The following is a 26,527-nucleotide window of genomic DNA, read 5'->3' on the forward strand; positions in this document are numbered from 1 at the left end:
GGATTAATCGGGTAGTAATTGTCTATGCATCTGTGTCATTGCAGCGCTCCTATTCATTCAGCGATTTAATAGCCAAATATTCATCTTTATCTTTCATATTTATTCATCACATAATTTCTGTGCATTATATAGCTCTTGTTATCCCCTCCTGTAGATTATAATAATGTTTGAAGTCTCTGAGAGTTTTGTGACTCGATTACGTTTATCTGATGTATATTTGTTGTATAAATGTCAATTTGTCTCCTTGATTTACAAAGACCATGAAGGGTAAATTGTCTCCTACGGAGTAATAGTATTTATGTTATATTTTAATGTATATGTTTTGTTTCTAAATTGCACCGTTCTCAGATTTGATGTTTTCCGTTCTTTGTTTCCAGCATCTACAAATGACCATTCAGGCCCAACAGGACGAGCTGAGGATCCAACGAGACCTCAACCAGCTCTTCCAGAAGGACAGTGGTGGACGCAACAAGGAGTCCTTCACCGCCGAGCTAACCGAGGATAACTTCCGCCTGCTGCACGCGGAGCACGACCGCCAGGCCAAGGAGCTCTTCCTCCTGCGCAAGACGCTGGAGGAGATGGAGTTACGGATCGAAACCCAGAAACAGACGCTGAACGCCAGAGATGAATCCATCAAGAAGCTGCTGGAGATGTTGCAGAGTAAGGGCATATCGTCCAAGGTCATGGACGAGGACCACGAGAGGACACGGAGGTTGGCGGAAGCCGAGATGCACGTCCATCATTTGGAGAGTCTGCTGGATCAGAAGGAGAAGGAGAGCAACATGATGAGAGAGGTAATTACCAACAGGTCCAAGGGTCTTCTCTGTTCTATGTAGTCCGGCAGACCTAACATGAGACTTAAAGGAGTGGTAATATATAGAGACCAAAAGTGGTGTATTAGATGCCACTGGGCTTGTGTATGAATCCACCAATCCACCTAGCGAGTTTCTGCAGAGCATGTTTGCAAGTTTGTCACTCACACTCTGCTGACTCCTAAAAAGTAAATTCTTTGACATTACAATGTATATTAAATATCTTTAAAAGGCAGATAGCTTTACTTGCTCTTTAAAGTAAGCAATGATAACGGCAGGTCGTAAGGTGAAGGTCACTGCTTGTGCCAGGTCAAGTTCCCGGCAGCGTAGAGGTTAACTGGTATCTCCGCAGCTCCGCTCACCCAGGATACGTGGAGCAGACGACTTTCCTGTTCCCATGGAGACGGTTGCTATGCCTACAATGGGTGTCGGATAAATGCTTTCTCTGTAGCTGTAAATAGTTCTCGCAGGGCAGACTGGGAGGCCGGAGAGAGGAGAGGCCCATACTGTACGCTGGAGCCTCGATAATAATCTGATCTGACCACTGTGCATCCCCCAAAACTTACCGATATGCAGCCGCTTAAATGCAGAAGTGCACTTTGCAAAACTATAATGTAAATATGTAAAACTATATATGCAAATATATAAAGTAATGCACGATGGCAAGTCATAGGATACAGGGTCACTGTACTGGAGCAGGATTTGTGTTCACATCTCTTAAACAACGTGACTTAAAGGGAATGACCACATTTAGGGAACACCTTATTAATTTACCCTACAGATATAATATCCACGATTAATATTAATTGGGCGCTGACTTAGAACCTTAATCTACAAAAAAACAATTCACCACTAAAGCTAGTTTATAAATGAATCTAGTACATTATTGGCATACAACCGAAATTATTTCAACCGCTTTAAATATTATTCATAATACAAATAATTATATAATATATTTTATACCGTTTTGCATGGAGAAATTTAGCAGCTGCTCCAAAAAATTATTATTGTGTAATAATTAGAATATCTGATAACGTAAATATTTATAAGTGGTGTTTAATATTTCCTGATGTGACTGGGTTTCCATGAAGATTCCACTTCCGCATCTGTACGCCAAGCGTTCATACCGCGGGAGGAAGTCCGTTCAGTTCTTTCCCATAGAGCGGAGTAGAGCGCTTCAATCACACTGAGTGGAATTGGTTCTCCTTCGCTGTACGCTAATGGCGCTACACGTCTTACCGTAATTGGTTCTGTAGCTGTTTGGGAGGGGCAGTAGGACTAGGCGGGGGTGGGATTGTTACAAAGTGGACTTCCTCTTTAAGCTGCCCCCCCCCTACCCCCTGCACACCGTGGTTTGCTTGGATATGTCGGCTGCTTGGCCTGAAAACCAGCGCAACGTCCAATAATATTCCGATCGATCAATTGGATCATTATCGGTCCTGTGGGTCAGATTGTGCCGGGAGGAGACAGATTCAGCAGATATTCTTGTAGTGTAAAAACAAAGTAACTCTAAAGTGAAATCCTAAAGATATTGTAATTAGGTCCCTTCATTTCTGGTTAAACGGCATCTAGTCAACTCTTAATACAATGATTCAGGCCCTTTATAAATAACACAACGATGGTGTCATAGACACTGACGGCACCATGTGGAGTCTGTGATTTGTTGACTTTGCTTTAACTGACCCTGTGAGTATACTGAAGAACGAGACTGCCATCTAGTGGAGGAGACAGGGAGTGCACTTTATATAAGCAATATCAGCGCATTATAGGAACTTTAGGGCAGTATCTCATCAATCTGCAGTTAAGACGCATGATCTGATCTGTTTTTAATCAAATTAGAAGTAATAAAAAAAAAAATTAGCTTTGCACAGATTTGATGTGACCGATCAGAGAGAGATTTGCAGTTTAGGACAGTTGAGGGACCGTTCGCTTTTAATCATAAAATTACAATAAGAATACAATCCAGTCATTTACGGATGCAGATTTTCCACCACAAACATATATAAAATACTGATCATTTGGTCATCTACATTTGACATAGAAAGGGTGTTAAGTTTAATGGCCGTAGTACAGATTATGGAATATAAAATATAATATATATCAATGTATACAGATACTACCAACACCTCATATAATACAGCGAGGAATTGGTGAGAAGGAAGAAGGAATAGACAGGCTGCATACTCCTAAATATTGTTACCCACTATATATTGCCCGCTTCCAGTGTGTGTAGGATAATGATTGATAGGCAGATCTAGTTGTTTGGACTTACTCCCTTAATACACCCTATGATCGCTGCTGCCATGTTGTGCCAATAGCGACAATCTGTACGTGTCTGGCAGCGTTATTGATAGAATTGCGCGTATCCGATATCACAACATGCTGAGAGGTGGGTAAGGATATAATATACTTGGTATATACTGTTGTATACAGAGTCCGTAGTTTGCACGTGATGACACGGGGCAGGAATTGGGCGACAGCTAACGGTCCACGGCTCGGCAAACTCCTGGATCAGCATAATATTTCAATGAAAAAAAAGTCTTTGAACGTCAGATTTTAATATGTAATATGATATGTGCTTTTAGATTCACACGGCCGCATAACTGATCACCAATTTTGTTAGGATATTTAAAGTCACCCCCGTATAACTAAGTGAACGTGTTTTAATTCTTTAAGCCTTTTTTAAGCTGCTTTTAAATAAGGAAAGTTGCAGAAAGATTGCAGAACAAGTGAAGCATTTCTGGAATATATAATTAGCACGATACGCGGTTATAGTTGTAGCTGTAGAAATTCCCCAGAAATTATATTTACCCCCCACTACACGGACGAGCGAATCTTACTGTATTTAAGTTCCCTTTGGACTTTTTTCTTTCTGCAAATCAAGACAAGAATAGACGCTTTCTTTTTCTCCATATTTTCATTGTTTTGGGATTTTTTTTAATGCAAATTAAAAAATAAATAAATTATGTCGATCCCACCCCAGCATAATGATCTCTGTATGATCCAGGTTTCTGTGTACAGTAAGTGAGTTGCTAATTCTCTCCAGCAATGAGGGGGTTACTAGCGATCGCCTGCTTCCTCCGGTAACCTGCCCGGGGGAGCTCAGCCCCACGTCCTGCCCCAGGGAACTGAGCCGGCGCCCTCTCTTGGTAACCGTCCGTTGTCACTCTGGGGACTTGAGCACATGGCGTCACCCTCCTTCTGTCAGAGCGAGGATCTCTGCGCTGGGAGATGATCTTACGGGCAGCCGTCTCACTCGTCTTCTTGTCTCTTGCAGGAAATGCACCGTCGCTTCGAGAACGCTCCCGATTCTGCCAAAACGAAAGCCCTTCAGACCGTGATCGAAATGAAGGTACGAGGCCTCGGAGAGAGGTGGATGGGGGATCACTACAGAAAGACTGCTGGGAAACTGGACTCATACAGTCGTGATGATGTGTGGGCGATTCACTAGCAAATGAAATTCTATGGAGATATATAGGAAGTGAGGTGTCATTAAGCCCAAGGTCAATCCGACCTCTGTTGCAGCAACGTTACAAATCTACATAGATATATTGGTACCTTCTCTCCCTAGAATAACCAGTGTCCTTCTCCCCATAAGAGTTGATCCATAATTTGTTATATATTTCTCCAATAGTTCTTATCACGGTATCTCCCACATTGAACATAAATCATTCCAACCGTGAAAGCTGCAGCTGATCTTATAAGCATTTATAATTTGTGATATTTTGCTTTTTACGACTGAAAAGGACTAAATTTATTTGAATCCCTTTTGTATTTTTATACAGAAGGGACTAAAATAAGGTGTGACTATAAAAATATTCTCATTACAGGACTTTAGTTAGTTTCTGCGATGGTGCTAGTAAGTCTGTTTGCATAGCTTAGCATGTAGTACAGTTCCGTTGTTTGCTTCCTCTTCTCCATACTTTGTTCTTCTCCCAGAGCTCTACTGTTCAGCTAATTAGGGTGTTGTGAAATGTATTCGTTTAGCCTATAGTGTAAGACCTTGACGTACTTTTAAAGGACTTTTAAAGGTCAAGTAAGACTAAAACAAAAAGTCATTACGTATAAAAGATCTACTTATAACATTCACAAATCTATATGGACCAGTTTCCAGACCTCAACAGAACTAGAGATATTTATCATTCTATTTATTTTCTGTGCAGCTTAGTGCAAGCTATTGTTTTCTGTTATCAGACCGTATATATACCACAAACGTGGATGATTGTTTATATTCTTCAGTGGGATTACGGACAGGGAATCTAGACAAAACGCCCTGAATCCCGTTACATTACAATTTAACGTCAAATATTCCAGTTCCATTAATCTCTGGACACGTATAGATATATTTGTGCATATTCTTGGTGGTTGGTTCTCCTTTATGAGACGTCCTTTAATCTGCTGATTTATATTGAATGTCACGTTATTTACAGACGTGATGGTGGTCACCAGACTTTGCTGTCATAGTTGGTCTGCATTGTGGTTGGTTCCTCGGTCCTGGTGGCTCAGGCCTCCGTTGTCCTGCACATGTGGCTTTAATTAATGACTTTCTGGTCTCTCAATGAGTTGTCCGTGTAGCCCACTAACCGTGGTGACCGATCCAGTGGTTGGACGGTTTGATGACTCAATGCTTGTTCATCTTCAGTTTGGTTCAGTTCAACCTAGTTTTACTGACTGTTTAGTAGACCAGTTGACCCCTGTTGAAGTCTCCCATGTTCTTCTTTTAGGACTCCAAAATCACATCCATGGAGCGTGGACTGAGGGACATGGAGGACGAGATCCTAATGCTAAAATCTAACGGGGCCCTGAGCACCGAGGAGCGAGAGGAGGAGATGAAGCAGATGGAGGTCTACCGGAGCCATTCCAAATTCATGAAGAACAAGGTAATGAAGGTCCACAGGGTGTGGTCAATGAGCCATTATACCCTCAGTGGGATGAGGAGACTTGGGTAACGGCACACAATTAGTGCTCTAAATTACTGACGAGGAGCCGATGGCATCGGAAGTCGTGTGCCTCCACCTCGTCATCCATCATCCGGCCTTCATCCTTTGTCTGCGCACAGTGGGCTAAGGGGGCTATTTGTGTCTCGGGGGGGGGGGGGGGGGGGCTACATTCTCATGAATTTCGGTGCAGCCCCAAGATACCTGTCTTAGCCCTTAAAATAACTGCACCACACTCTGCGTAGGTGACCGATATACTTCTAATGCAACCAGTCACCTGTTGTTGAGCTACAAGTCCCAGCCAGCACGGTCAGTCATAGAATTGCGGTTTTATCGTCTTTTCTCACATAGCTTCTAGTCCTTTGGACTTGGGTTGTTCTCTGCAAGGGGGTAAGTTTATGTGTGTCTAGGAATCCTTCTGTGTTTTCCATCAAGGCCGTTCTATCATCGGACAGCTCTCTGCAATGTACACATTTGAATCCATAGAGCAGTTGTGTGCGTGGTATCCAAGCGGATGATATAAATGCTTTGATGGAAAACACTGGAGGAAGCCACAAGGAAAAAGTGGAGCATTTCTTAGTAAAAGTTGCAGTAGGGCGGTTATAAACCAATACGTGGGAATCCCTGGTAAGAAACAATATTTAGTGTATGGAAATTGTTACATATATCTTTGTGTTTGGTGTTCAGTGGCTCTTTATAATGTACTGACGGATCTGCTGTAGACACGCCCCAGCGTTGCTGCATATGGTGGTAGTGAGTACGTCTGTGTAACATGCTCAATGTCCTGACAGGTAGAGCAGCTGAAAGAGGATCTGAGTACTAAAGACTGTCAGGCGGAGGAGCTGAGGAAGAGAGTGTCAGCTCTGCAGTCCGAGCTGTCTGGCGTAAGGCTCCTAGTGCTGTCTGTGGCTTTCCTATGTCTCTGCGCTGCCTCTAACGCTCTGAGTGCAGTTCCTGGGTGTCTTCCGCTCACACTAACCTCTGTGCTCTCTACTGACCTCTAACCTCCTCGCTGCTGGGCGGAAGCTGCTTAACCACATAAAGTGGCACCCCGCCTGTACGTGTCCCGGAGTCAGATTATAGTCCACATGAATAATATACCTGGCGCATGACAATAAGCTCTTATAGGGTTCATTACTGCAAGCCAAACGTAATGTGCATTGTTTCTTAAAAACACAAGTAATTCGGGCAGACGCACGTCCGTATTCAGCTAGAAGCGGATCTGAAGATACGAATGGTGATGAATACAGGTCTAGGGTCCGCTCTGCTCTGTCAGACTGCAGGACGCACATTTTTCCCCATGATATACATTTATCAGGATGTTATTAATGTGTACTGTAGATAAAATGCATTGTTACAGTTGCTCCTGATGGCAGACACATGTTCTAGCTGTATACACAGCCGTCATTAGTTGTAACCAGTACTTACACCTGTAGTTGGAGCAAGTGATACAACAGAACAACACATGAGCCTTAGAGGTGCCCGAAGTATGATTCGGACGATGCTGCGTGCGCTCCAGCTTGACGCTCTTACTGTACACTGACTATGGGCATACGCCCGTTCTGCCCTGCACATCATGGCTGTCTATAGTCTCATTTACTTGCGTTCTTTCGCATATGTTTCGGTTTCACGCTGAGTGGAAAAACACGCCACATAAGTGGACTTGCGTCTATTAATGATTCAGGCCCATAGTGTTACCTGGACCCTGTAATGTTCTTTTATAATACAAGATGGGACCGACCATCCTGCAGGCAGCCATTGTGGATCATGGACGTCTGTGCTGTCTACAGCGACCGGCGCTGCATCTGACCTGTGTTTTATTATCTGTATAATAACTACTGTACCGCTTAATGATTTCTTGTTTAATTGTCAGACTTTGGGCAAGGTCACTTTTTCTCTCCATTCTTCCAATGTTCTTCTGTTTCTGTGTCACTAACCTGCTCTTACACCGCTCCTGCCATGTGTGCAGCCGCTGTCTGACCTCTGTCGCCCCCCTGCAGATCGGGCAGGTGAAGCAGGAGCTGTCCCGTAAGGACACGGAGTTGCTGGCCGTACAGACCAAGCTGGAGACGCTCACCAACCAGTTCTCAGACAGCAAGCAGCACGTGGAGGTGCTGAAGGAGTCCCTCACGGCCAAAGAACAGCGGGCGGCCATCTTGCAGACTGAGGTAAGCGATCGCTGAATGAGGTGATTATATGGAGCACAGATAGAGGTTTGTGTTGTGACTGAACCTGTCACCTACAAACAGACATTTTATGAGAATTGTGATCTGTCCATTCAAGTGACATCTCTGGCAGCTTGGCGGAGCTGGAGATCAGGACAATTGGGGGCATTGGGGGGGGGAGCTGGAGTTGAGGACTGTTGGGGGGCCGTTTGGGGGAGCTGGAGTTGATGACTGTTGGGGCAGTGGGGGGGGGCTGGAGTTGAGGACTGTTGGGGGCCGTTTGGGGCTGGAGTTGACTGATGGGGGCAGACGGGGGGGGGCTGGAGTTGAGGACTGTTGGGGCAGTGGGGGGGGGGAGCTGGGGGTGAGGACTGTTTGGGGGCAGTGGGGGGGGGCTGGAGCTGAGAATTGTTGGGGACAGTGGGGGAGGGGCAGTTGTAGTTGAGGACTGTTGGGGGCAGTCGGGGTTGGAGCTGGAGTTGGGGGCAGTCGGGGGAGAGCTGGAGTTGAGGACTGTTGGGGTTGGAGTTGAGACTTGGCGGCAGTGGGGTTGGGGCTTGAGTTGAGGACTGTTGGGGTTGAAGCTGGAGTTAAGGACTGTTGGGGGCAGTCAGGGGGAGCTGCAGTTGAGGACTGTTGGGGGCAGTCAGGGGGAGCTGCAGTTGAGGACTGTTGGGGGCAGTCGGGGGGGAGCTGGGGTTGAGACTGTTGAGGGCAGTGGGGTTGGGGCTGGAGTTGGGGGCAGTCGGGGGGAGCTGGAGTTGAGGACTGTTGGGGCAGTCGGGGGGGAGCTGGGGTTGAGACTGAGGGCAGTGGGGTTGGGGCTGGAGTTGAGGACAGTTGGGGGCAGTGGGGGGGAGCTAGCGGCCGAGGACGGTTGGGGCAGTGGGTGGAGTTAGAGCAGAAGTACAGTAAGATCTTATGATTGAGTACTACGTTGACGATATAGTAATAAAGGACAAGAGTAATAAGTGTGTTCTGCAGGTGGACGCTCTGCGCTTGCGCCTGGAGGAGAAGGAGACCATGCTGAACAAGAAGACGAAGCAGATCCAGGAGATGTCCGAGGAGAAGGGCACCTTATCCGGGGAGATCCACGACCTGAAGGACATGCTGGACGTGAAGGAGAGGAAAGTCAACGTCTTGCAGAAGAAGGTGGGTCCATCGGACATGTTGGATCATGCATCGTGTTATGTCATTATCCAAAGCTAGCCAGGATACTAGATATAATGCCCTGATTCATTGAGGAAAGTTAAGCAAAAAATTGAGTAAGTTTTCTTACTCAAGGTTTCTGGACTAAACCATGTTACAATTAAAAGGGTGCAAATATGCCCTACCCCAACTATAAATCTGCCATCACATTTTAAATTTACCTCCCCTCCAATGCAACATGGTTTTACCTTACTTACTTACTTTTGCTTAACTTTCCTTAATGAATCAGTCCCAAGGTCATTATAAAATTGCGGAAAAATGATTAACGGACAACTGTAGCAAATTGATAAACTAATAGCAAATTTATTAAGGAAAGACGATATTAATCGAAGTTTGGTAAAAACGAAGAATTCTGGCTTTGATTTTATCAAATCTGATAGCACCGGGCTGCCTGGATAGAATCTAAAGCTGGTTTTGTTGTGTAGAAATTTCCAACAAACTCTGCTTATTTACTTTTGCTATATTAATGGTCAAATTGAATATAGGAATATGTTGCTGTAATAAAGCTGTCATTAGTTTTCTAATTTCACCTTCGTTGTCCTTTAATAATTATTGGTTTAGAAACTCCCATACCTATCTATGAACTGCCCCCCCCCCTTAAGACTATCATGTCCACTTGTATGATCATGCATAAACATAGTGAGGATCTTGTATCTTATATGATGATATTGACTGTGCATAGTGTATGTATTTACAATGTAGTACTTTACTGTTGCCACTAGATGGCACCATTTGATCACAGAGCCTTCACCTGTGGCCCCCAGCTACTTGCTGTTTGTTACAGCTTGTGACACTTGTATGTGTTACCTGCTGATACGTTATTACAGATAGGTGTCTCTTTAAATGCCTTGTTTTACCTTATAACTGATATGAAGGGTTACGTGCGGCCTGTTTGAAGGTTGGTATCTGCCAGTGTTATATATTTACCACATTTGTAATTGTACTTTGCTTTTGTGTCTTGTAAACATTGTATGTGAAATCTAATCTTCTGGTGAACCCTTATAAACAACAGTTATAATGCCGTCCCTATATTATATGAAGAAGTCGCCAGATAAAATCATGGAGCTGTAAGCCGAGAACTTCTATATAAGGGTCCTAGGAATCCAAGGTGACTTCTAACACCCATAATAATGTACAGCAGGGGGCGCCCTCATACTCGTATTACGCATATTGATTGTTTATACCACAGTCTGTTATTTATTTATGATTTGTGAGTCTCGACTTTGAACTTTATTTCCCTGTAACGCGGTCACTCTTTAGTGTTACATAGATATTATAGCCTAGATCAGGGGCTCGCAGCTCATAACCAGATGCAACTTTTCAGTCTCGCAATCCCTGGCAACCTCAACTTTTATTCGCCGACTTATGGGGTGGGTATTAACACCCGTAAGGTCGCATGTGACCATTATTTATTTCTAAACGATGGGAACAGTAATTATATAATACTCCCCTCTCTCTTTCACCATGGTCGTTTCATTTGATGTTTCTGCATTAGTATAGCACATTTAATGTGATTATAACCGTATTTTCCACCGCTACCTTACAGCGTTCATGCATGTCATATGTGCGTTAATGATGGACGTTCATGTTTCGGGTCCTTATTGCTCATGAGCCCCCCCACACAATTTGTGTCCACTGGTCAGATTAGAAATCCTATGTGCGGATAAATCTTGTAGTGTTTAACGCTCGAGAACAGGGGAAAACAATACAGATAGTATTATGCCGTTTATTTAGGCTTCCCAAATACACACAGTGATCAGATAATCACATGTCAGGTAATCACATGTGCAGGTCGGTTCCAGCATGGCATGTAGACAGTGCTGACATGATTGTGATTTACAGAGCAAAGCGATTCGCCCAGATTATAAGTATAAGGACAGCAGACCCCAGTGGGCTGCCGAATATTTAGTATAATTTTTGTATGTGTTGGTAGTTGATTGTCAGAATTCTATAGAACATGATGAGTTCTGTATCCGTGTGATCGGTCCCCAGGATAACATCCTTGTGTCTGGGTTGTATTTGTCTGAGGCACGGGACAGGATGCAGTGAAATGACCACAGGTTATTAGAGGCATTAGTTTGTCTTTCCTCGTAGAGGGCACAGAGTTCTCCCTGTGTGACTGGCACAAGTCTCCTAGTTCTGTGTGTTGAAGTGAATGCATTTATCAGAGTGTTGGCGGCTGGCAGGGGATCAGTCCTCTCCCCGCACGGTCTACGCTGGTGTCACGTTCCAGGAGGTTTTCTCATCTTTTGTAGGAAACCGCTGATTTGGAAAAGCTAATTGGTCGGAGGAATGACAGAGACTCAGAGTCTGTGTTCACTCAGGCGCTTTACCGTCTTCTCATGTAACACAGAGAGATGGCCGCGTCCTCCACCTCTGAGCCGCTGGACGGATATAACCCTTCATCTCTGCTGTAAAGACACGGATGGAAGATCATACGTGAGCCACTCCAAATTACATACGTCATGGAAGGATGATGCCAAACCATTGAAACGCGGCGAGCGGTTCTGTACGTCTCGCTGTCCGAGCAGACGCCTGTTGAGCTGACGCGGTAACAGAGCAACGGACATCCGCTTTAGGATTAAAAGAACGAATGTTCAGAATGCAGATTTAATCTCTGCAGCTTCTTGATAAGATTTCCAGCCTCGTATGGCATTTTCTGACCATGTCTCCAGCTTTCTGTCAGACTCTATTAACGGCACTTTGTTGAGAAATATATCTTTAAAAGGCAGAATCGCAGAGTGTTCTTTATATTACAGAATGACCAATTGTGACGAAATGGGGGGTCTAGACAACATCAATAAAGGTCATCTGTGACGCCCTTCTTGTGAAAGCCACTAATCCCTATGTTTTTGTCCAGATCGTCCCTCTCACAGATTTCCAATGGGAGCCAACATGTTTGTATATGTTCCCCTCTATAAGCTTCCATAGGGTGCTGGACTCAAGCATGTGGCCCCTCCATCTTTTTTTGTCCCTTTGTCCCTGAATTACTAGTTTTACTTTCCCCAGATCTCCATCCAAGTGGGTGCCCACGAGGGATCCCTTGACCCGGCCCCCATCCATCTCACCTCATCTTCTCCTTAGTTCAAGGCTGTCCATCAGCCATGGTCTCCTAATGTGTTGAGCCACTCCAAGAGGCTAAGATATTCTTGGTGGGGGGGGGTTTACGGACGGACCATGTCCAGGGAAGGGTCAGGAGATTTCTATAGGATCAAGCCCACCAAAAGCCGGATACCCTATTGCTCTGTGCCATCTGCTATAGCGGGCGACCAGCCACCCTCATAGTTTAAACAGCCCCATGTCGTTTCCCTGGTGTCTCTGTCCAGGCTTGGGAGAGATTGGGAGAATGGTTTGGGCGCGCCATGGTCACATACATATAGAAAGTTTATACGTTAATTCAGGGCTCCACACAATCCGGTCTCCATGGCAACTACAAAATACGCCCTTGCGTCCGGTCTGCGGGCAGCGCTTGACCATTCTTAGTCCCCTGTATCACTTCTGTCCCTATCTGCAAGCATTGCACTCCCGCTCCTTTCACTGCGGGGGCGGAGTCACACGTTGGCAGCGAATCAGAATGAGACCATCAAATTGGCGCAGTCTTGTTGCATCAAAGCAATTCCAGAAAAATAAAAGTAAAGTGGATCATTTTTGGGCATGCCTGGAAATCCGATTGGTTACATCCCTGTGGGATATAATCATTTGTCGTCAGCTGTCTGATTCGGCCCCCCCACATGTGTGTACAGATTAAAAATGGTTGCTTGGCATTCCAGGCAGAGTGACAGGACCGATCCTTATACAGCCACCTTAATTCAGTATATAGGAAAATGTACTCTATGTATTTGTAGATGTAACAAGTTGTCTCCTCGGTTAAGATTTTGTGTCCGTATAAATAGCTATAAATGAGTGCGATGGGGTCTGGTGGGCACAAACCACTTGAAACGAGCGTCAGTACCTCTGGTTCCTCGAATCAGGTCGGACCAGAGATGTGAATAAGGGTCCGTGTCCCAGAACACACATCTCGTCGGCAGTGAGAGGGTTACACAGAGCGACGGCTTCCCCCGATAAATAAACACATTCTCCCCGGTGTGCGTAGGCAAACGCCGGTCTCCTCTGAGCTCCGAGGTGTCTTCAGACTACAAGGATCTCTTGTCTCCTGGGATGTCCTGGACGTCAGGACTCTCTCCTTGAAAGGGCCCATTTTTTGGCTGCAGGTATTTTTAGAACTTGGGGTTGTTGTGTATGCGCCAGAGTCTGCGACAGGGCCCTGTTGTGGCCGGGAGGGATTCGTAATTATATGGTGTCGGTGGGAGACGCTGTCACAACTGTCCTGTGTGTGGGGTCAGCGCTGCGGTCGCTCTCTGGCGCTGCCGCCCGCTTCTCAGACTGTCACATGGACAAAGCAGGAGATAAAGTGAATGAGTGATTCCTATATGACAGCTGGAGGGCTGCGGGGAACAGAGGAGAATGCACTGGGGTCCCTGTGATGAGACCCCTAAAATCTTACTAGTTTGCGGGGGTGGGCTGGTGGTCTTAACCTTGGAACATTATTCCTGTAGAACACCATTACTGCTGCCCCTTGTGGCCAAACTGCATTGTGTTTACAATGTAAAGTAGTTTGTAAAGTAAGTAATTTCACCTGGCTGTCTAGAATTTAGCATTGAGTGCAGTGCAAACTGGATCATTGGGTATTTAAAAGTGCATCCAATGCCTGCATACCACGGAGGCAGCCATTTTCTGGACCGATCCAATGAGAACACAAACTACCAATTTACTTTCAGTGAGACACAGAGGCACGTCTTTCTTAAGCTGGGTACACACTACAGAAATTTCAACCAACTTTTTATGCCGAGCGATTTTACATGCGATCGATGGTCAGATCGCTCGGTCCATGGACTGCATACACACTAGCCTTGTTTAGGACGATAAAGGGAAGAGCGGATGTCCCTTTAGCGACTCTTTACAGCCATGTTGTCGTGAGCAATGACTGTAATTTCGTACTCACTGTTGTGGATCGGTCGGAAGTTTATACACACTGCACAGCGGAAACGAGATTGGAACGAAAATATTAATCGGTACGACCAACCAAATGAGGCGATAATCGTCCATTTGGGCAGACTTTCGACCATCGTGTCACTGTACACACTGACCCGACTTTTGAACGAGCGGTCGTATGTTTGCTGATTCAGCCGATTATTGGATGAAAACTGTGTAGTGTGTACCCAGCTTAAATGATTGCATTATTTGTGCCTCAGTGGTGTCACTAGGGAATTAATAACTGCCTCTTGTGTACTCGCGAGTAAGCCACCGATTTGTGGGCGGGACCAACAATCAGCCAATCCGTTTACTGGAAACAGGTTAGCAGGATTCTATTGTAAAATAGAATCCTGAATAGATGTAATTATAGAATAGATGTAATTATACCGACCTGCATTCCTGAAGGCGAAAGTGGGACAATAAGCTCCTCCCGGTCACGGCCTTTCCTCACAACCACGCCCACTTGAAGCCCCGCCTCTTTGAGGTCTGTGAATCGGGACGGTCCTGACGACATACAGACAGTTGGGGAGTTATGTATAATGGAATGAGAATTTATTTCATGTATCAATTCCAAAATGTTTCCCTACAGGTTGATTCATCTCCATTACATTTAAAGAGCTGCTAAAAATAGAATACAGGTTACTTTAAATAAACATCTTGTAAAGCTCACAAGTATGTAGGTTATAGCAGTCATTGGCATGCTCATAAACTTCAGAGGCCACATGGGCGGACCTCTAACTTTCCAATGGGCCGCACATTAATCTTCATCTCTGTACTAAGATAAAACAATACATTTAATCAGAGAAAGAGACACCTATCTGTAATAACATCAGCAATGTGTATGTAGTGCTTAGTGTCCTTTTACAAATGTATCCAGGGAGCAATAAAACTAAACCAGTGTCTCTGATATAAAGACGGAGTTGAAAAGCACAGACAGGATCTAGATCGACAAAGGATTGTATCTAGTAACTGTTGCAGGAGCGTACTCTGAGAGGACGCAGACGCACGTAGCTGCCGCTTATGTCCGGTTAATGTTGCTCTCTCCTCTTCCAGATTGAGAACCTCCAGGAGCAGCTGCGGGACAAAGAGAAGCAGCTGAGCAGCCTGAAGGACCGCGTCAAATCTCTCCAGGCCGACACCACCAACACGGACACAGCCCTGACCACCCTGGAGGAGGCGCTGGCAGAGAAGGTGAGCGCTGTACTGAACGCATCTCGCCGTCTTCATGGAACCATAATGTAGGCATGCTGCAGGGCTTGCGTTCCCCAGACAATATACAAACAGATTTCCAGCCCCCCGTCATTGGGCTCTGAATACAGCCTGTGATGTCTGGGGCTTTGCAGACATCGCACCAAACTTCTGCTTAGTAAATCTTCCCCAAAACCTCATTTGAGTAAATAATGCCAACAGCGCCACCACTGGATAAAAAGTGAAATGCATAGCGCGCCTCTCTCGTTCTTCCTTGCATCGACTAACAATGTTTCCTTGAAGAACGCAGGTAACTAGTTGTATTAGAGAGATGGGTCTATTAGTCTGGGGGCCCATCCGGTGCCAAGTCTGTGACCATCGGGGTGTTTGGGCCTTTGTGACTTTCACTAAATCTTACTTCTCCGCCCTGTTTCCTAGGAGAGAATCATTGAGCGTCTGAAGGACCAGAGAGACCGAGATGAACGCGAGAAACAGGAGGAGCTGGAATCCTTGAAGAAAGAGCTGAAGGATCTGAAGGAGAAAGTCAGCGTTTTACAGGGAGACCTGTCTGAGAAGGAGGTGGGTGACCTCGTTGTGTTTGGTGGGGGGTTGTTGGAGGTGGCGGGGGGGCAGGTGCTTTGCTCAGTGTGTTGTGGGCAACGTAATCTCTGCTGGAGGAAGAGAAGGAATGAAGCAGTAGGTCTGGTTCATACACAGTCTGCAGCTGAGTAACTCTCTGTTGAGAGCCAACTACAATTCTAGTGGCCACGTATGGTAGTCACAATTTTCTTAAACCATCTGGAAATTAGTCACTCTGTGCAGGATATATAATTCCTCAGCATATTTATAATTAATCTCATTAGTGGGAGCTGACGGGACAGTGACTGGGGAAGGTGACACATGAAATTGGCCATAGGCACAAATGGAACAGTGCCCCCTGGTGGCCTGATCGTGTCCTATCATCATCACTATTTATTTATATAGCGCCACTAATTCCGCAGCGCTGTACAGAGAACTCACTCACATCAGTCCCTGCCCCATTGGAGCTTACAGTCTAAATTCCCTGACATATATACACACGCACACAGAAATGTAATAAGATTTGTATAACGGGCCTCTCAGACACGGGAGGCTTGTGTATAATGGTCTTTTTATTGATGTGGTCTCTGCAGTCCTCGCTCCTGGACCTGAAGGAGCACGCCTCCACCCTGGCGTCTTCTGGCCTTAAGAAGGACTCCAGACTGAAAACCTTGGAGATCGCGCTGGAGCAGAGGAAGGAGGAGTATCTGAAGCTGGAGAATCAGCTCAGGAAGGTGAGGAACTGAGCAGCAGAGCTCTAGATCATCTCCCCAATCACAGGGCTGGATATTATCTCCTGAATCCAGACAGTGCAAGCCGATCACGAAGTGATACATTGCGCTACACCGGGCGTTTAGACCAGCGGCGGGTGGGATCTCTGCCATACAAACAGTAAAGGGACCAGTTTGTGTACTTGTTAATGTAACCCTTGTATTCTTATTGTCTCCTCATAGAGAGAGAAACACTCCTCTTTCCTTGAAGGATAACGACCTTTTAAAAAAAAAAAAAAAAAAAATTAACAAAATATTGATTGCACAAAATCTTAGATATCTTTGTTTAGTTATTCTTTTATATCACACATGTAAAACGTATGTAAATCAGACACTTACATTCTGCACACAGTATGTGAGCTCCTTAGTCAGACTAATACATGTTATTTATGAGCACAGAAGCTGATGGTAAAATCTTCTTCATTTCCTTATCACCGATATGAAAGAATGGCCAGATGAAAGATGTATTATTTTGCTGCAATAAACCTATTTTTAGTATTTTCCCCTTTAAATGACCTAACATGCAGTTTACCTTAGAAGAAAAGACAGATAACAAACACTCTTTAATATAAACACAGTTTTGGTACTGAAGGTATTTGGTGTCATTTTGGGGAAAGCCTTTAACTGTTGACGTCTCCTGTTACTACCACCCGCTGAGATCCTGCGCAACACAAAAAAATACTCCACTTTGCAAGAAGATTATCTGCATTAGATGCACATTACTTTTACACTTGGTCCCAAAACTTCGTCACCCTCCATTGTCCTGACTGCATATTTCCCAGTCTGATACTTCAACCTGAACTATATACACGTTCCTTTATCCTTCGTATTGCGAGCCCAGAACATCACCCAACGCTGCGACACAGTCTGAGCTATATACACGTTTCTTGTTTTCTCCTCCGTGTTTCCATCCCACCCCGAGTACTGCAGCTCACCTGTTATATTGTTACCTGAACTATATACACGTTATTTTCTCCTCGGGGGCTGGCCACTACATTTGCTGCCTGAACTAACCAATAAGCAGCCATTGGGTGGAGCCCACAGAAGCCACGCCCCTTCCTATATGATTACCCCGTTACGCTCTCTAGTTTCTCTCACACACTTATATATTTCTTGTCTTTTAACGTCCTCTCTGACTTCCGCCTGTTTTCTGTCCCTGTCTCAGCACTCTGATGAGTTTCCGCACTCTGGAAAAGCAGTAAGTCCCCGCTGCATGGACATGTATGTTCTGCATGACTCATTCCTCTTATGTGTGGCATCCATCCCGCTGGCATGATAATACTGTGTAATGAGAAGAGTCACGGAGGAGGGGGGGGGGGCACTGTGTTATCCCTGGAATTTGCAGATCCCGAGGCTGCGTTATGCCTGTACGTGGCCTATCGGAAAACATTCCCATAAACGCAGTCTAGTTTTACCAGCGGGGGGCACTGTAGTAACTGGTCCCTCTCCATCCTATCTCTGTATGTAATCCCACCAAGTGAAATATTATTGCACAATATAGCAAAAGTAGGGACTCTCATGTCCCTAACCTGCACTGTGCAAGGAGCACTCGGGCCCCCTACATGTGTGTGTGTATGTGTGGTTATCCTCATGTATGTATGTATGTATGTGTTGTTATCCTCATGTATGTATGTATGTATGTATGTATGTGTGGTTATCCTTATGTATGTATGTGTGGTTATCCTCATGTATGTATGTGTGGTTATCCTCTATGTATGTATGTATGTTTGTATGTATGTGTGGTTATCCTCTATGTATGTATATGTGGTTATCCTCTATGTATGTATGTATGTATGTATGTGTGGTTATCCTCATGTATGTATGTATGTGTGGTTATCCTCATGTATGTATGTATGTATGTATGTATGTATGTGTGGTTATCCTCATGTATGTGTGGTTATCCTCATGTATATATGTGTGGTTATCCTCATATATGTATGTATGTGTGGTTATCCTCATGTATGTATGTGTGGTTATTATGTATGTATGTGTGGTTATCCTCAAGTATGTATGTATGTATGTATGTGTGGTTATCCTCATGTATGTATGTATGTATGTATGTATGTGTGGTTATCCTCATGTATGTATGTATGGTTATCCTCATGTATGTATGTATGTATGTATGGTTATCCTCATGTATGTATGTATGTATGGTTATCCTCATGTATGTATGTATGTATGTATGGTTATCCTCATGTATGTATGTATGGTTATCCTCATGTATGTATGTATGGTTATCCTCATGTATGTATGTATGGTTATCCTCATGTATGTATGTATGGTTATCCTCGTATGTATGTATGGTTATCCTTATGTATGTATGTATGGTTATCTGTATGTATGTATGTATGTATGGTTATCCTCATGTATGTATGTATGTATGGTTATCCGTATGTATGGTTATCCTCATGTATGTATGTATGGTTATCCTCGTATGTATGTATGTATGGTTGTCCTCATGTATGTATGTATGGTTATCCTCATGTATGTATGTATGTATGTATGTATGTATGTGTGGTTATCCTTATGTATGTATGTGTGGTTATTCTCATGTATGTGTGTGTGGTTATCTTCATGTATGTGTGGTTATCCTCGTGTATGTATGTGTGGTTATTCTCATGTATGTGTGTGTGGTTATTCATATCTATGTGAGCATATGTATATATGTGTGCTCATGTATGTATGTATGCTATATATCTGTGGTTACCCTCATGTATGTATGTATGTATGTATGTATGTATGTTTACTTAGCCTCATGTGTGTATGTGTGGTTATCCTTATGTATATATCTGTGCTCATGTATTTATGCATGTTTAGTTAACCTCATGTATGTAGTATGTATGTATGTATGTGCCCCGCTGCGTGTGTACAGCTCATCTCCCCGTGGGCTCCGGTTCCTGGGCAGATCTGATGATTTGTGTTGTCCTACGATTATGTGGTTTTTGGCCGCCCTGCCCTCGTCCTGTTGCTGTGACCTCGCCCTGGCAGCGGGTGACTGGGTGCACTGTGGATGGCGGTGAGTGTGCCAGGTGAATGGGAACGGTTCCTGGTGTAAACAAGCGACTGCTAATTAGCTCTCACTGCGGCAGCCAAGGGGGGAGGGCGAGGACCAGCTGCCCGTCCCCTCCGCCCTGCCAGCTGCACACAGCCATGGAAAAGTGGTGTCTGCCCTGCTCAGCTTCTGGGGCTGCGTCCGTGCCAGGGCTCTGGACAGCTGACCCTCGTCACGTCTCCACTTAGGAACAGGCCAAGTTATACCGTCAGGTGGCTGCAGGATCACAGTGAATGTTCAGTACAAGAACAGAAGAACAGAGAGAGAGAGTGATCACATGGGGGGATCACGTGGGGGGGGCCACGGGCAGCATCCACCAAATTACTTTTATTTATTTTTTCTACCACTTTAAGATCTTAAAAACAATTTGTTATTTAAGGTCTTCTTTCTTTGTCATTTTCATCATTTAAATGATGTATCCCAGCTGTCAGTCTCTGTTCCTCGCTGACCTCTCCTCAGCGGTAAACCTGCATTTTACAAGCGGGATTAACCTTTTAGTGACCAGCACGCCGGTCTGTAAATGCTCCATAATGTTATATTCGTATCATTCCTTAAAATTATAAGTAAATTGGAAGAGTTGAAAAGACAAATGTAGATTTCGGCTCTATATACACATCTTCTCCCTGTATATTGGTTATATTCGGTGCTCACACTAAGCTGATCGTATCGCCCTTATGTCTTCAATAAAACCATTTGTAAGGTCTTTTATCAACTCACCGTTGTTCTCTTTATCCCGACTGATTTCTGCTCCCCAAAACTCTCACATACACCCCTAGACCATCGCCCCTCTCCCCCCCCACCTTATATCTCTGAGTCATCCGCATGTCATCGTTGTCTGGTCCACGATATATAACTGGTTTCTCTTCTCAGGCTCACGAGGCAGCGCAGGAGGCCAGCTCCAGCCCGGAGATCAATGAGCGGGTCCAGCAGCTGGAGAAGGAGGTATCCAAGTACCGGGAAGAGGCCGGGAAGTCCCAGGCGGAGGTGGATCGGCTGCTGGAGATCCTGAAGGAGATGGAGAATGAGAAGAACGAGAAGGACGGGAAGATCGCGGAGCTGGAGAGGTGAGACGCCGGGCTTTATCTATGAGACGTAGGTAGATGTCAGACCGTGTTACACCGTAGAGTACAGTACAGAGTAACTAACACCAGTAGAGTGTCAGCTCAGCAGCCCAAGTCGATTCCTCTTTGTGGGTACACGCATCATCTGGTGCATCACAGAACGTGGGAAGTGCAGATTACTGGGGGTGACGGAATTGGGGCATCTAACTATCTGCTCCAGGATATTCTGTTCATGTCATAAATATATATGTGCTCTAGTTTGCAGCTGTCAGCAATGTCTGGTTAGAATTTTGCTTAGAATCCAAATTAGTGGCGGAATATTGTATCGTGTGAAGACGAACTTTAAGGGATATATTTACAGAGATGCGAATTTGAAAAAGCGGAGATGTTTCCTATAGCAACCAATCAGATTCTTGTTACCATTTATTTAGTGCATTCTACAAAATGACAGCTAGAATCTGATTGGTTGCTATAGGCAACATCTCCACTTTTCAAACACGCAGCTTAGTAAATATACCCCTAAGTGTTTATGCTTTTATCACGTAATGTTATTGATGTGTATCACATCGTCACACTTAGCTGCCTTTTGAAACCAGCGCAGTGTGTATGTTGAACCAGCAGGGGGCACTTTTCAACTGTCCTGTAATGAGTGGGGGGGTTTGCGGTACCTGTTTAGGCCATTGTTAATGTAGCACTGCAGAGTTACGGTGTTCAGAGCAGGAATGTTGCTCCGCAGTCAAACAAGGGGAATATAATTTGGAAAGATATAAAAGTTCTCTTTACGTTGATCTCAGACGTGAAATCTAAGTAATGTTAAATCTGGAGATTTAAAAAGAAAGTGTCATTTGCATTTCATATAGTCCTTTTCCACACGCTGTGACACTTTTCCTGGACATTTAATTAATTAATTTGTGGTTTCAGATTGAGCTACGTTGATGTAACTGTAAAAGATTGCAGTATTCTGCTGGTCAGCTAGGGGGCAGTGTTTACTTGGCTCTAGATTGGCACCGGACAGAGTTACTTTCAGTATGAGACCCCTTCAGGCTGCTTCTCATCTGACGCGAACTATTTTCTCACACTGCACCGTCACCTATACACAGTGCGAGGCGGTTATGTTATGGGCCGAACCAGTATTCATTAGATCTGGCTCTCCAGGTGTTGTGAAACTACAAGTCCCAGCATGCCCTGCCAGCTATCGGTTAGCTATCAACTGGCCAAGCATGCTGGGGCTTGTAGTTTCACAACTTTGGGAGAGCCACAGCTTGGCCAGGCCCAAACTAATGATTTCAGTGCCTCACACCTCACTCACTTGTTCCTAGTGAATGTATAGGCCAAATATCGGTCGAGCCGACTGTGTGTTGACGACCAATACATGATTAGTCCGTAAAATGATATTCTGAATGTTGTACCTTTCTGCGAGAGCTCTGAGTGGTTGGTTTGGTTGCATGGATCGGTTTTGCACCTTAAACAGGAGAAATAAAATGATGATATTAATGGGTCAGCGGGTGTCTCCGCCTGCTGATGGGGTGACCTATCGTTCCACTCTCACCGCCCGCATGGGGTGAGGAATCATACTCTATACCGCAGGGGAGGAGGGAGTTCAGTAGTACATGGGAGAGGCCGCAGTTATGTACGGGAGACTCTTCTTGTCTAACTAATAGTGGGATCGCTGTTTCATGGCGGTATTGTGGATTTTATTAACCATTTAGGGTACAGTTATCACGTCAGGCGGAACGCGATCCATCTACAGGGTGCCCAATGGTCTTTCATACGTACTTTTTTCCAGCTGTCTCTTTATTTTCTATCTGTGTGTCTCTCTTATTATTAGTAGGCTCTCCATGTTCATTAACTCTCTCTCTCTCTCTCTCTCTCTCTCTCTCTCTAACCCTCTCTTCCTCCTCTCTCTCCCGGACCCCTGGCTGCGCTCAGCATGACGTCAAGGTGAGTGAGTCTCGCCTCTCTCTGCTCTCTCTCTATTAAGAGCTCTGTACGTTGGGGCTGCTCTCGGATTCCTTGGAGCGGTCTCGGTCACTGTGAGCAGTCTCTCCGTACAGGAGGCTAACGGAAGGTCCCTGGGGGCAGACACCTTTTTGGGGCCTTAGATAATATTTCTGAGATCGCAGCCTATTAAAACGCTAGGGCACAGTGATCTCATTTGCATCTCGGTGATGTCGCTGGCTCTTAGTGAATTGATTGGCTGTCATCTCATGGATATTGGAGCAGACCAAACAATGGCTGCTCCCTGTGTAGTTGTGTTGTGCACTTTTTACTTTATACTAAATAATTATATTTCTTTTCTTTTACATCTGGACAGAAGTGTTTTATATCTGCAATATTTTTGTCCTTCCCTTTGCTGCCTCACCCAGTAAACCCTTAATGCATATTCCATCACCGTCCGACCTAGATGTGTGCAGCCTATGACTATGATGAAATGCTCCCGAAATTGTTCCTCTCTCGAATATTTTAAGGCATTAATAAATGATGCTTTTGTTATGAATTAACTTTTTTTCTAATTCAACAGTTTCTGTAAAGGAAAAGTTTCGAAGGGATTCTGCAGCCAAAGCTCGTTTTAGAGATCTCTCCACATAACTAGAAATCAAGTTGTTTTGAAGAAATATGTTTAAAATGTGTTTAATTGCTTATATTGGGCTCTATAGAACATCTAATTATGGGATAGCTCCCACCACTCGCACTGCGTAATGGAACAGGTAGTCCATGATCATAGACTTAGCAGCAAAATGATGAGAAACTTAAAGATATGTTGACATTTAGGGCCTGATTCATTAAGAAGCGAAAAACAAATGTAAATTGAGTTGTTTTTTTTTTTTTTTAATCAAACATAAATCGGGCATACGCACGTCCGTATTCAACCCCCCCCCCCCTTTCTTGCATGTTTGCTGTCCGGTGTTACATTCCGGTCACTTTTGGTAGAGTGCGGGTCTCTCGGTGTGACTGAGCTCTGTCTTTCTGCAGTTGAACATTGTACGTTTTTGCTGAGCGGTCTCGTCTAGATCCCGAGCCCTCTCTGACAGGCAGCAGTCTCTCTGAGTGTTAGTCATTAGTAGTCACCGAGGGATTATTATAACGTGACATTTTTCCGGGTGCTGTGTGTATATTACACGGCCTGGATACATGTGAGGAGGGTGGGAACTTGTCGTAGACGTGTGAAGTCTCAGGGGATTAACACTCTGCAGTCCTGGGATGAACACACCATTGGGGGGGGGGGGGGTGGCAGCTGCTGACTCACTGGGGGAGGGTTGCAGAGCGCTTATTACAGTGGACTCTGGGTGGGATGCCAGTTTTCTTTCATTAACCCCTTCCGTTTCCCACGTATGACAACACAGACGTGACTGATTTATTACACGTTCTTGCCAGAGTTTCCTTGAAACCTCCACCGCACCCCCGTCCGGATGTAAAAATTCAACCATAATGATTAAATCCCATAAAAAAACAAGATATTCACGAACCACAAGTGCTGCTGGGACATTAGTGGGGTACTCTGTGACATCTGCGTGCAATTAGCGCCTGGCTAGTCACGTGACTTTATAACCGTTACCTGTACGCAGTGCTGACTTTGTATCCACCTCCTCCATCATGATCAGTAATAAGTTATTTATTTCCGCCATAATACATTAATCTACCTCCCCAGACTTGAATAATGAATACATGCTACATTTAGGGCATAATGCTTTTCTGTGACCAATCGTCACATGACCTCATAAATTAATCAAATAATTACCGTTCCTATCTTGGATGGAGCCTTTTTATACTTTTGCATAAAGTTTCTATATAAAAGCTTTCAGACTGGCTGAATGTATCGGGAGTACTCTTGTCTACTCTGGTAGCACAGTGGTTAGCATTGCTGTCAATCAGCAATAGGGACTTGGATATCTCCAAACTTGGTGCTATCTATGTAGAGTTTGTCTGTCTGGCCCCCTCCCCCCCCAGATATTCCTGGGTTTCTTTGCAACCTCCCACTGTTCATAGACGTACTAGTAGGTTTTGTGGTTACTGACCAAGTTGGCCCTTGTGCTTGTCTGTGGAATTTAGATTGTAAGCTCCACTGGCGCTGAATAAAGTCCTCTTGTTTGTACAGCGCTGCAGAATTTGCTGGCGCTGTTTAGGATGATAATTAAATGATTTTGCCGTGTCCTATCCCCAGCCGTCACGCCGTGTGATCTATAGGTGAAGGTATAGAGGCCTCTAGTATCATCCGTCTCGGCTCCGGTGCGTCAGGTCTCAAGCAGGTAAAATGGACATATTTACGCAGAATCTGGGGATTAGGGCGCGGTGGACATTCCTGGGTATTAACCTTACAGCTCGGGCATTAGAGAGGTCACCGTGTTTCTGTACAGATCATTATCTGGTAACGAGAAGCTACTAATGAGCATCGTAATCCCAGCTATAGTAACAACACAACACATTAGCGGCTTCATGTCCCAGCTGTCAGAGACTGACCTCCCCTAATCCTCCGATGTCGGGAATTAGAGGCCCGGACTCGTCTTTCCCTGTGTGTCCTGGTGTGGTCAGTTTGTGTACTTACATCCATTATCCCCGCTAAGACTGTTCCACTTGTTACTGTGTCAAAACCATTAACCCAGCCTTGGTCATTAGGGATCAGAGAAACTGGGATCAAGTCACCCCAACAATACAAACAACAAGTTTAGTTGGTTCCAGGGCTAAGGGCAGCCAGGAACATTTGTATCTGCCCTAATTTGGTCGCCAGCTTCCAAATGAAATTCCAGATATCTCTTAAATTTACAAACAGTAAATAAGTTTCCTTTCTGAGTAAAATGAAGGTACTCCCTCCCCTGACAGGCGCCCTATGTAAAAGTTACTGCTTCGTGAAGCGGCACTGCCATTTTCGCGATAGTTTGTGCACCAGAGGGCGCTGTCACAGCGATGCCTGTACATTGTAACAACAATCAACACAACTGTGCAGAAACGTAGTGATATCTGTGATTAGAAGAGTCTGCTGGAAGTTGTAGTTCAGCGAGAGCTGATGAGCCTGGAGCCCGGTTTTCATTAGTTCACTTTAAATGACAACTAAACTTAAAACACAATATATAGCTTCAAAGTGCCTCATTGAGGCGCCAATTTCACTGTTTCTTTGTTGTAAATATTCCGCCAGCCTTCAAAATGGCCGCCTCCATTGTGTGTAGGTGGCGGGTAGTCTGGCAATAGCTCAAACTAGGCTTTATATGTGTATATATGTAACATACACATGCACGCTCGCCTGTTATCTGGTGTGTATCCGCCTACCCTTCTGCGAGCCGCGTCCAGATCATCTGTGAGTTGTACCAAACATAGCGCGACACCCCCCCCTCCCCCCCAGAGGCCGCGGTTGGGACATTTATACAACATCCGCTAGGTCTGGCCCTGCTTGAAAGGCTCTGTTATCTGTGCGGTTTATCCCTGGCTCGGCTCTATGTATTTTGGTTTTCACCCAAACCTCACAAAGTGATAAAACTTTCAGGGGGAGGGAAGACGGTCAGGCCGGGTCATTACAGCAGCTACCAGCAGATGAATCTCTCATCTCGCTCCACGTACAGTCCTTTCCGTGTTAGGGTCCAGCGATGGGATAACCGTTCAGTTTGGCCACTTGCTTGGGCCGAGCGGATGATCACTACCGGCTTTACCACGTTGGCGCGGCTGGTCGGAGAGCGGACATCCGCTGCGCCTGATCACGGCCCTTACGGAACTCGATCGGAGCATTATTC

At 45.0% G+C, this 26,527-nt stretch overlaps 1 protein-coding gene across 1 annotated transcript in view; it reads left to right on the top strand.

Moving 5' to 3' along the window:
* The first annotated feature begins 338 nt into the window (after nucleotides 1-338).
* The window catches only part of ERC1 (ELKS/RAB6-interacting/CAST family member 1), a 67,945-nt gene continuing 41,756 nt past the window's right edge, over nucleotides 339-26,527 (top strand). The window contains exons 1-11 of the mRNA XM_075206062.1: nucleotides 339-794; nucleotides 4,090-4,164; nucleotides 5,537-5,692; nucleotides 6,541-6,633; nucleotides 7,750-7,917; nucleotides 8,899-9,066; nucleotides 15,211-15,348; nucleotides 15,784-15,924; nucleotides 16,518-16,658; nucleotides 17,860-17,892; nucleotides 20,617-20,810. Of these exons, the coding sequence (XP_075062163.1) occupies nucleotides 354-794; nucleotides 4,090-4,164; nucleotides 5,537-5,692; nucleotides 6,541-6,633; nucleotides 7,750-7,917; nucleotides 8,899-9,066; nucleotides 15,211-15,348; nucleotides 15,784-15,924; nucleotides 16,518-16,658; nucleotides 17,860-17,892; nucleotides 20,617-20,810 (1,748 nt within the window). The 5' untranslated portion in view covers nucleotides 339-353. The remainder of the gene's footprint in view (nucleotides 795-4,089; nucleotides 4,165-5,536; nucleotides 5,693-6,540; nucleotides 6,634-7,749; nucleotides 7,918-8,898; nucleotides 9,067-15,210; nucleotides 15,349-15,783; nucleotides 15,925-16,517; nucleotides 16,659-17,859; nucleotides 17,893-20,616; nucleotides 20,811-26,527) is intronic.

The sequence above is a fragment of the Mixophyes fleayi genome, chromosome 4 (genome assembly GCF_038048845.1).
Source record: "Mixophyes fleayi isolate aMixFle1 chromosome 4, aMixFle1.hap1, whole genome shotgun sequence".
NCBI lineage: Eukaryota > Metazoa > Chordata > Amphibia > Anura > Limnodynastidae > Mixophyes > Mixophyes fleayi.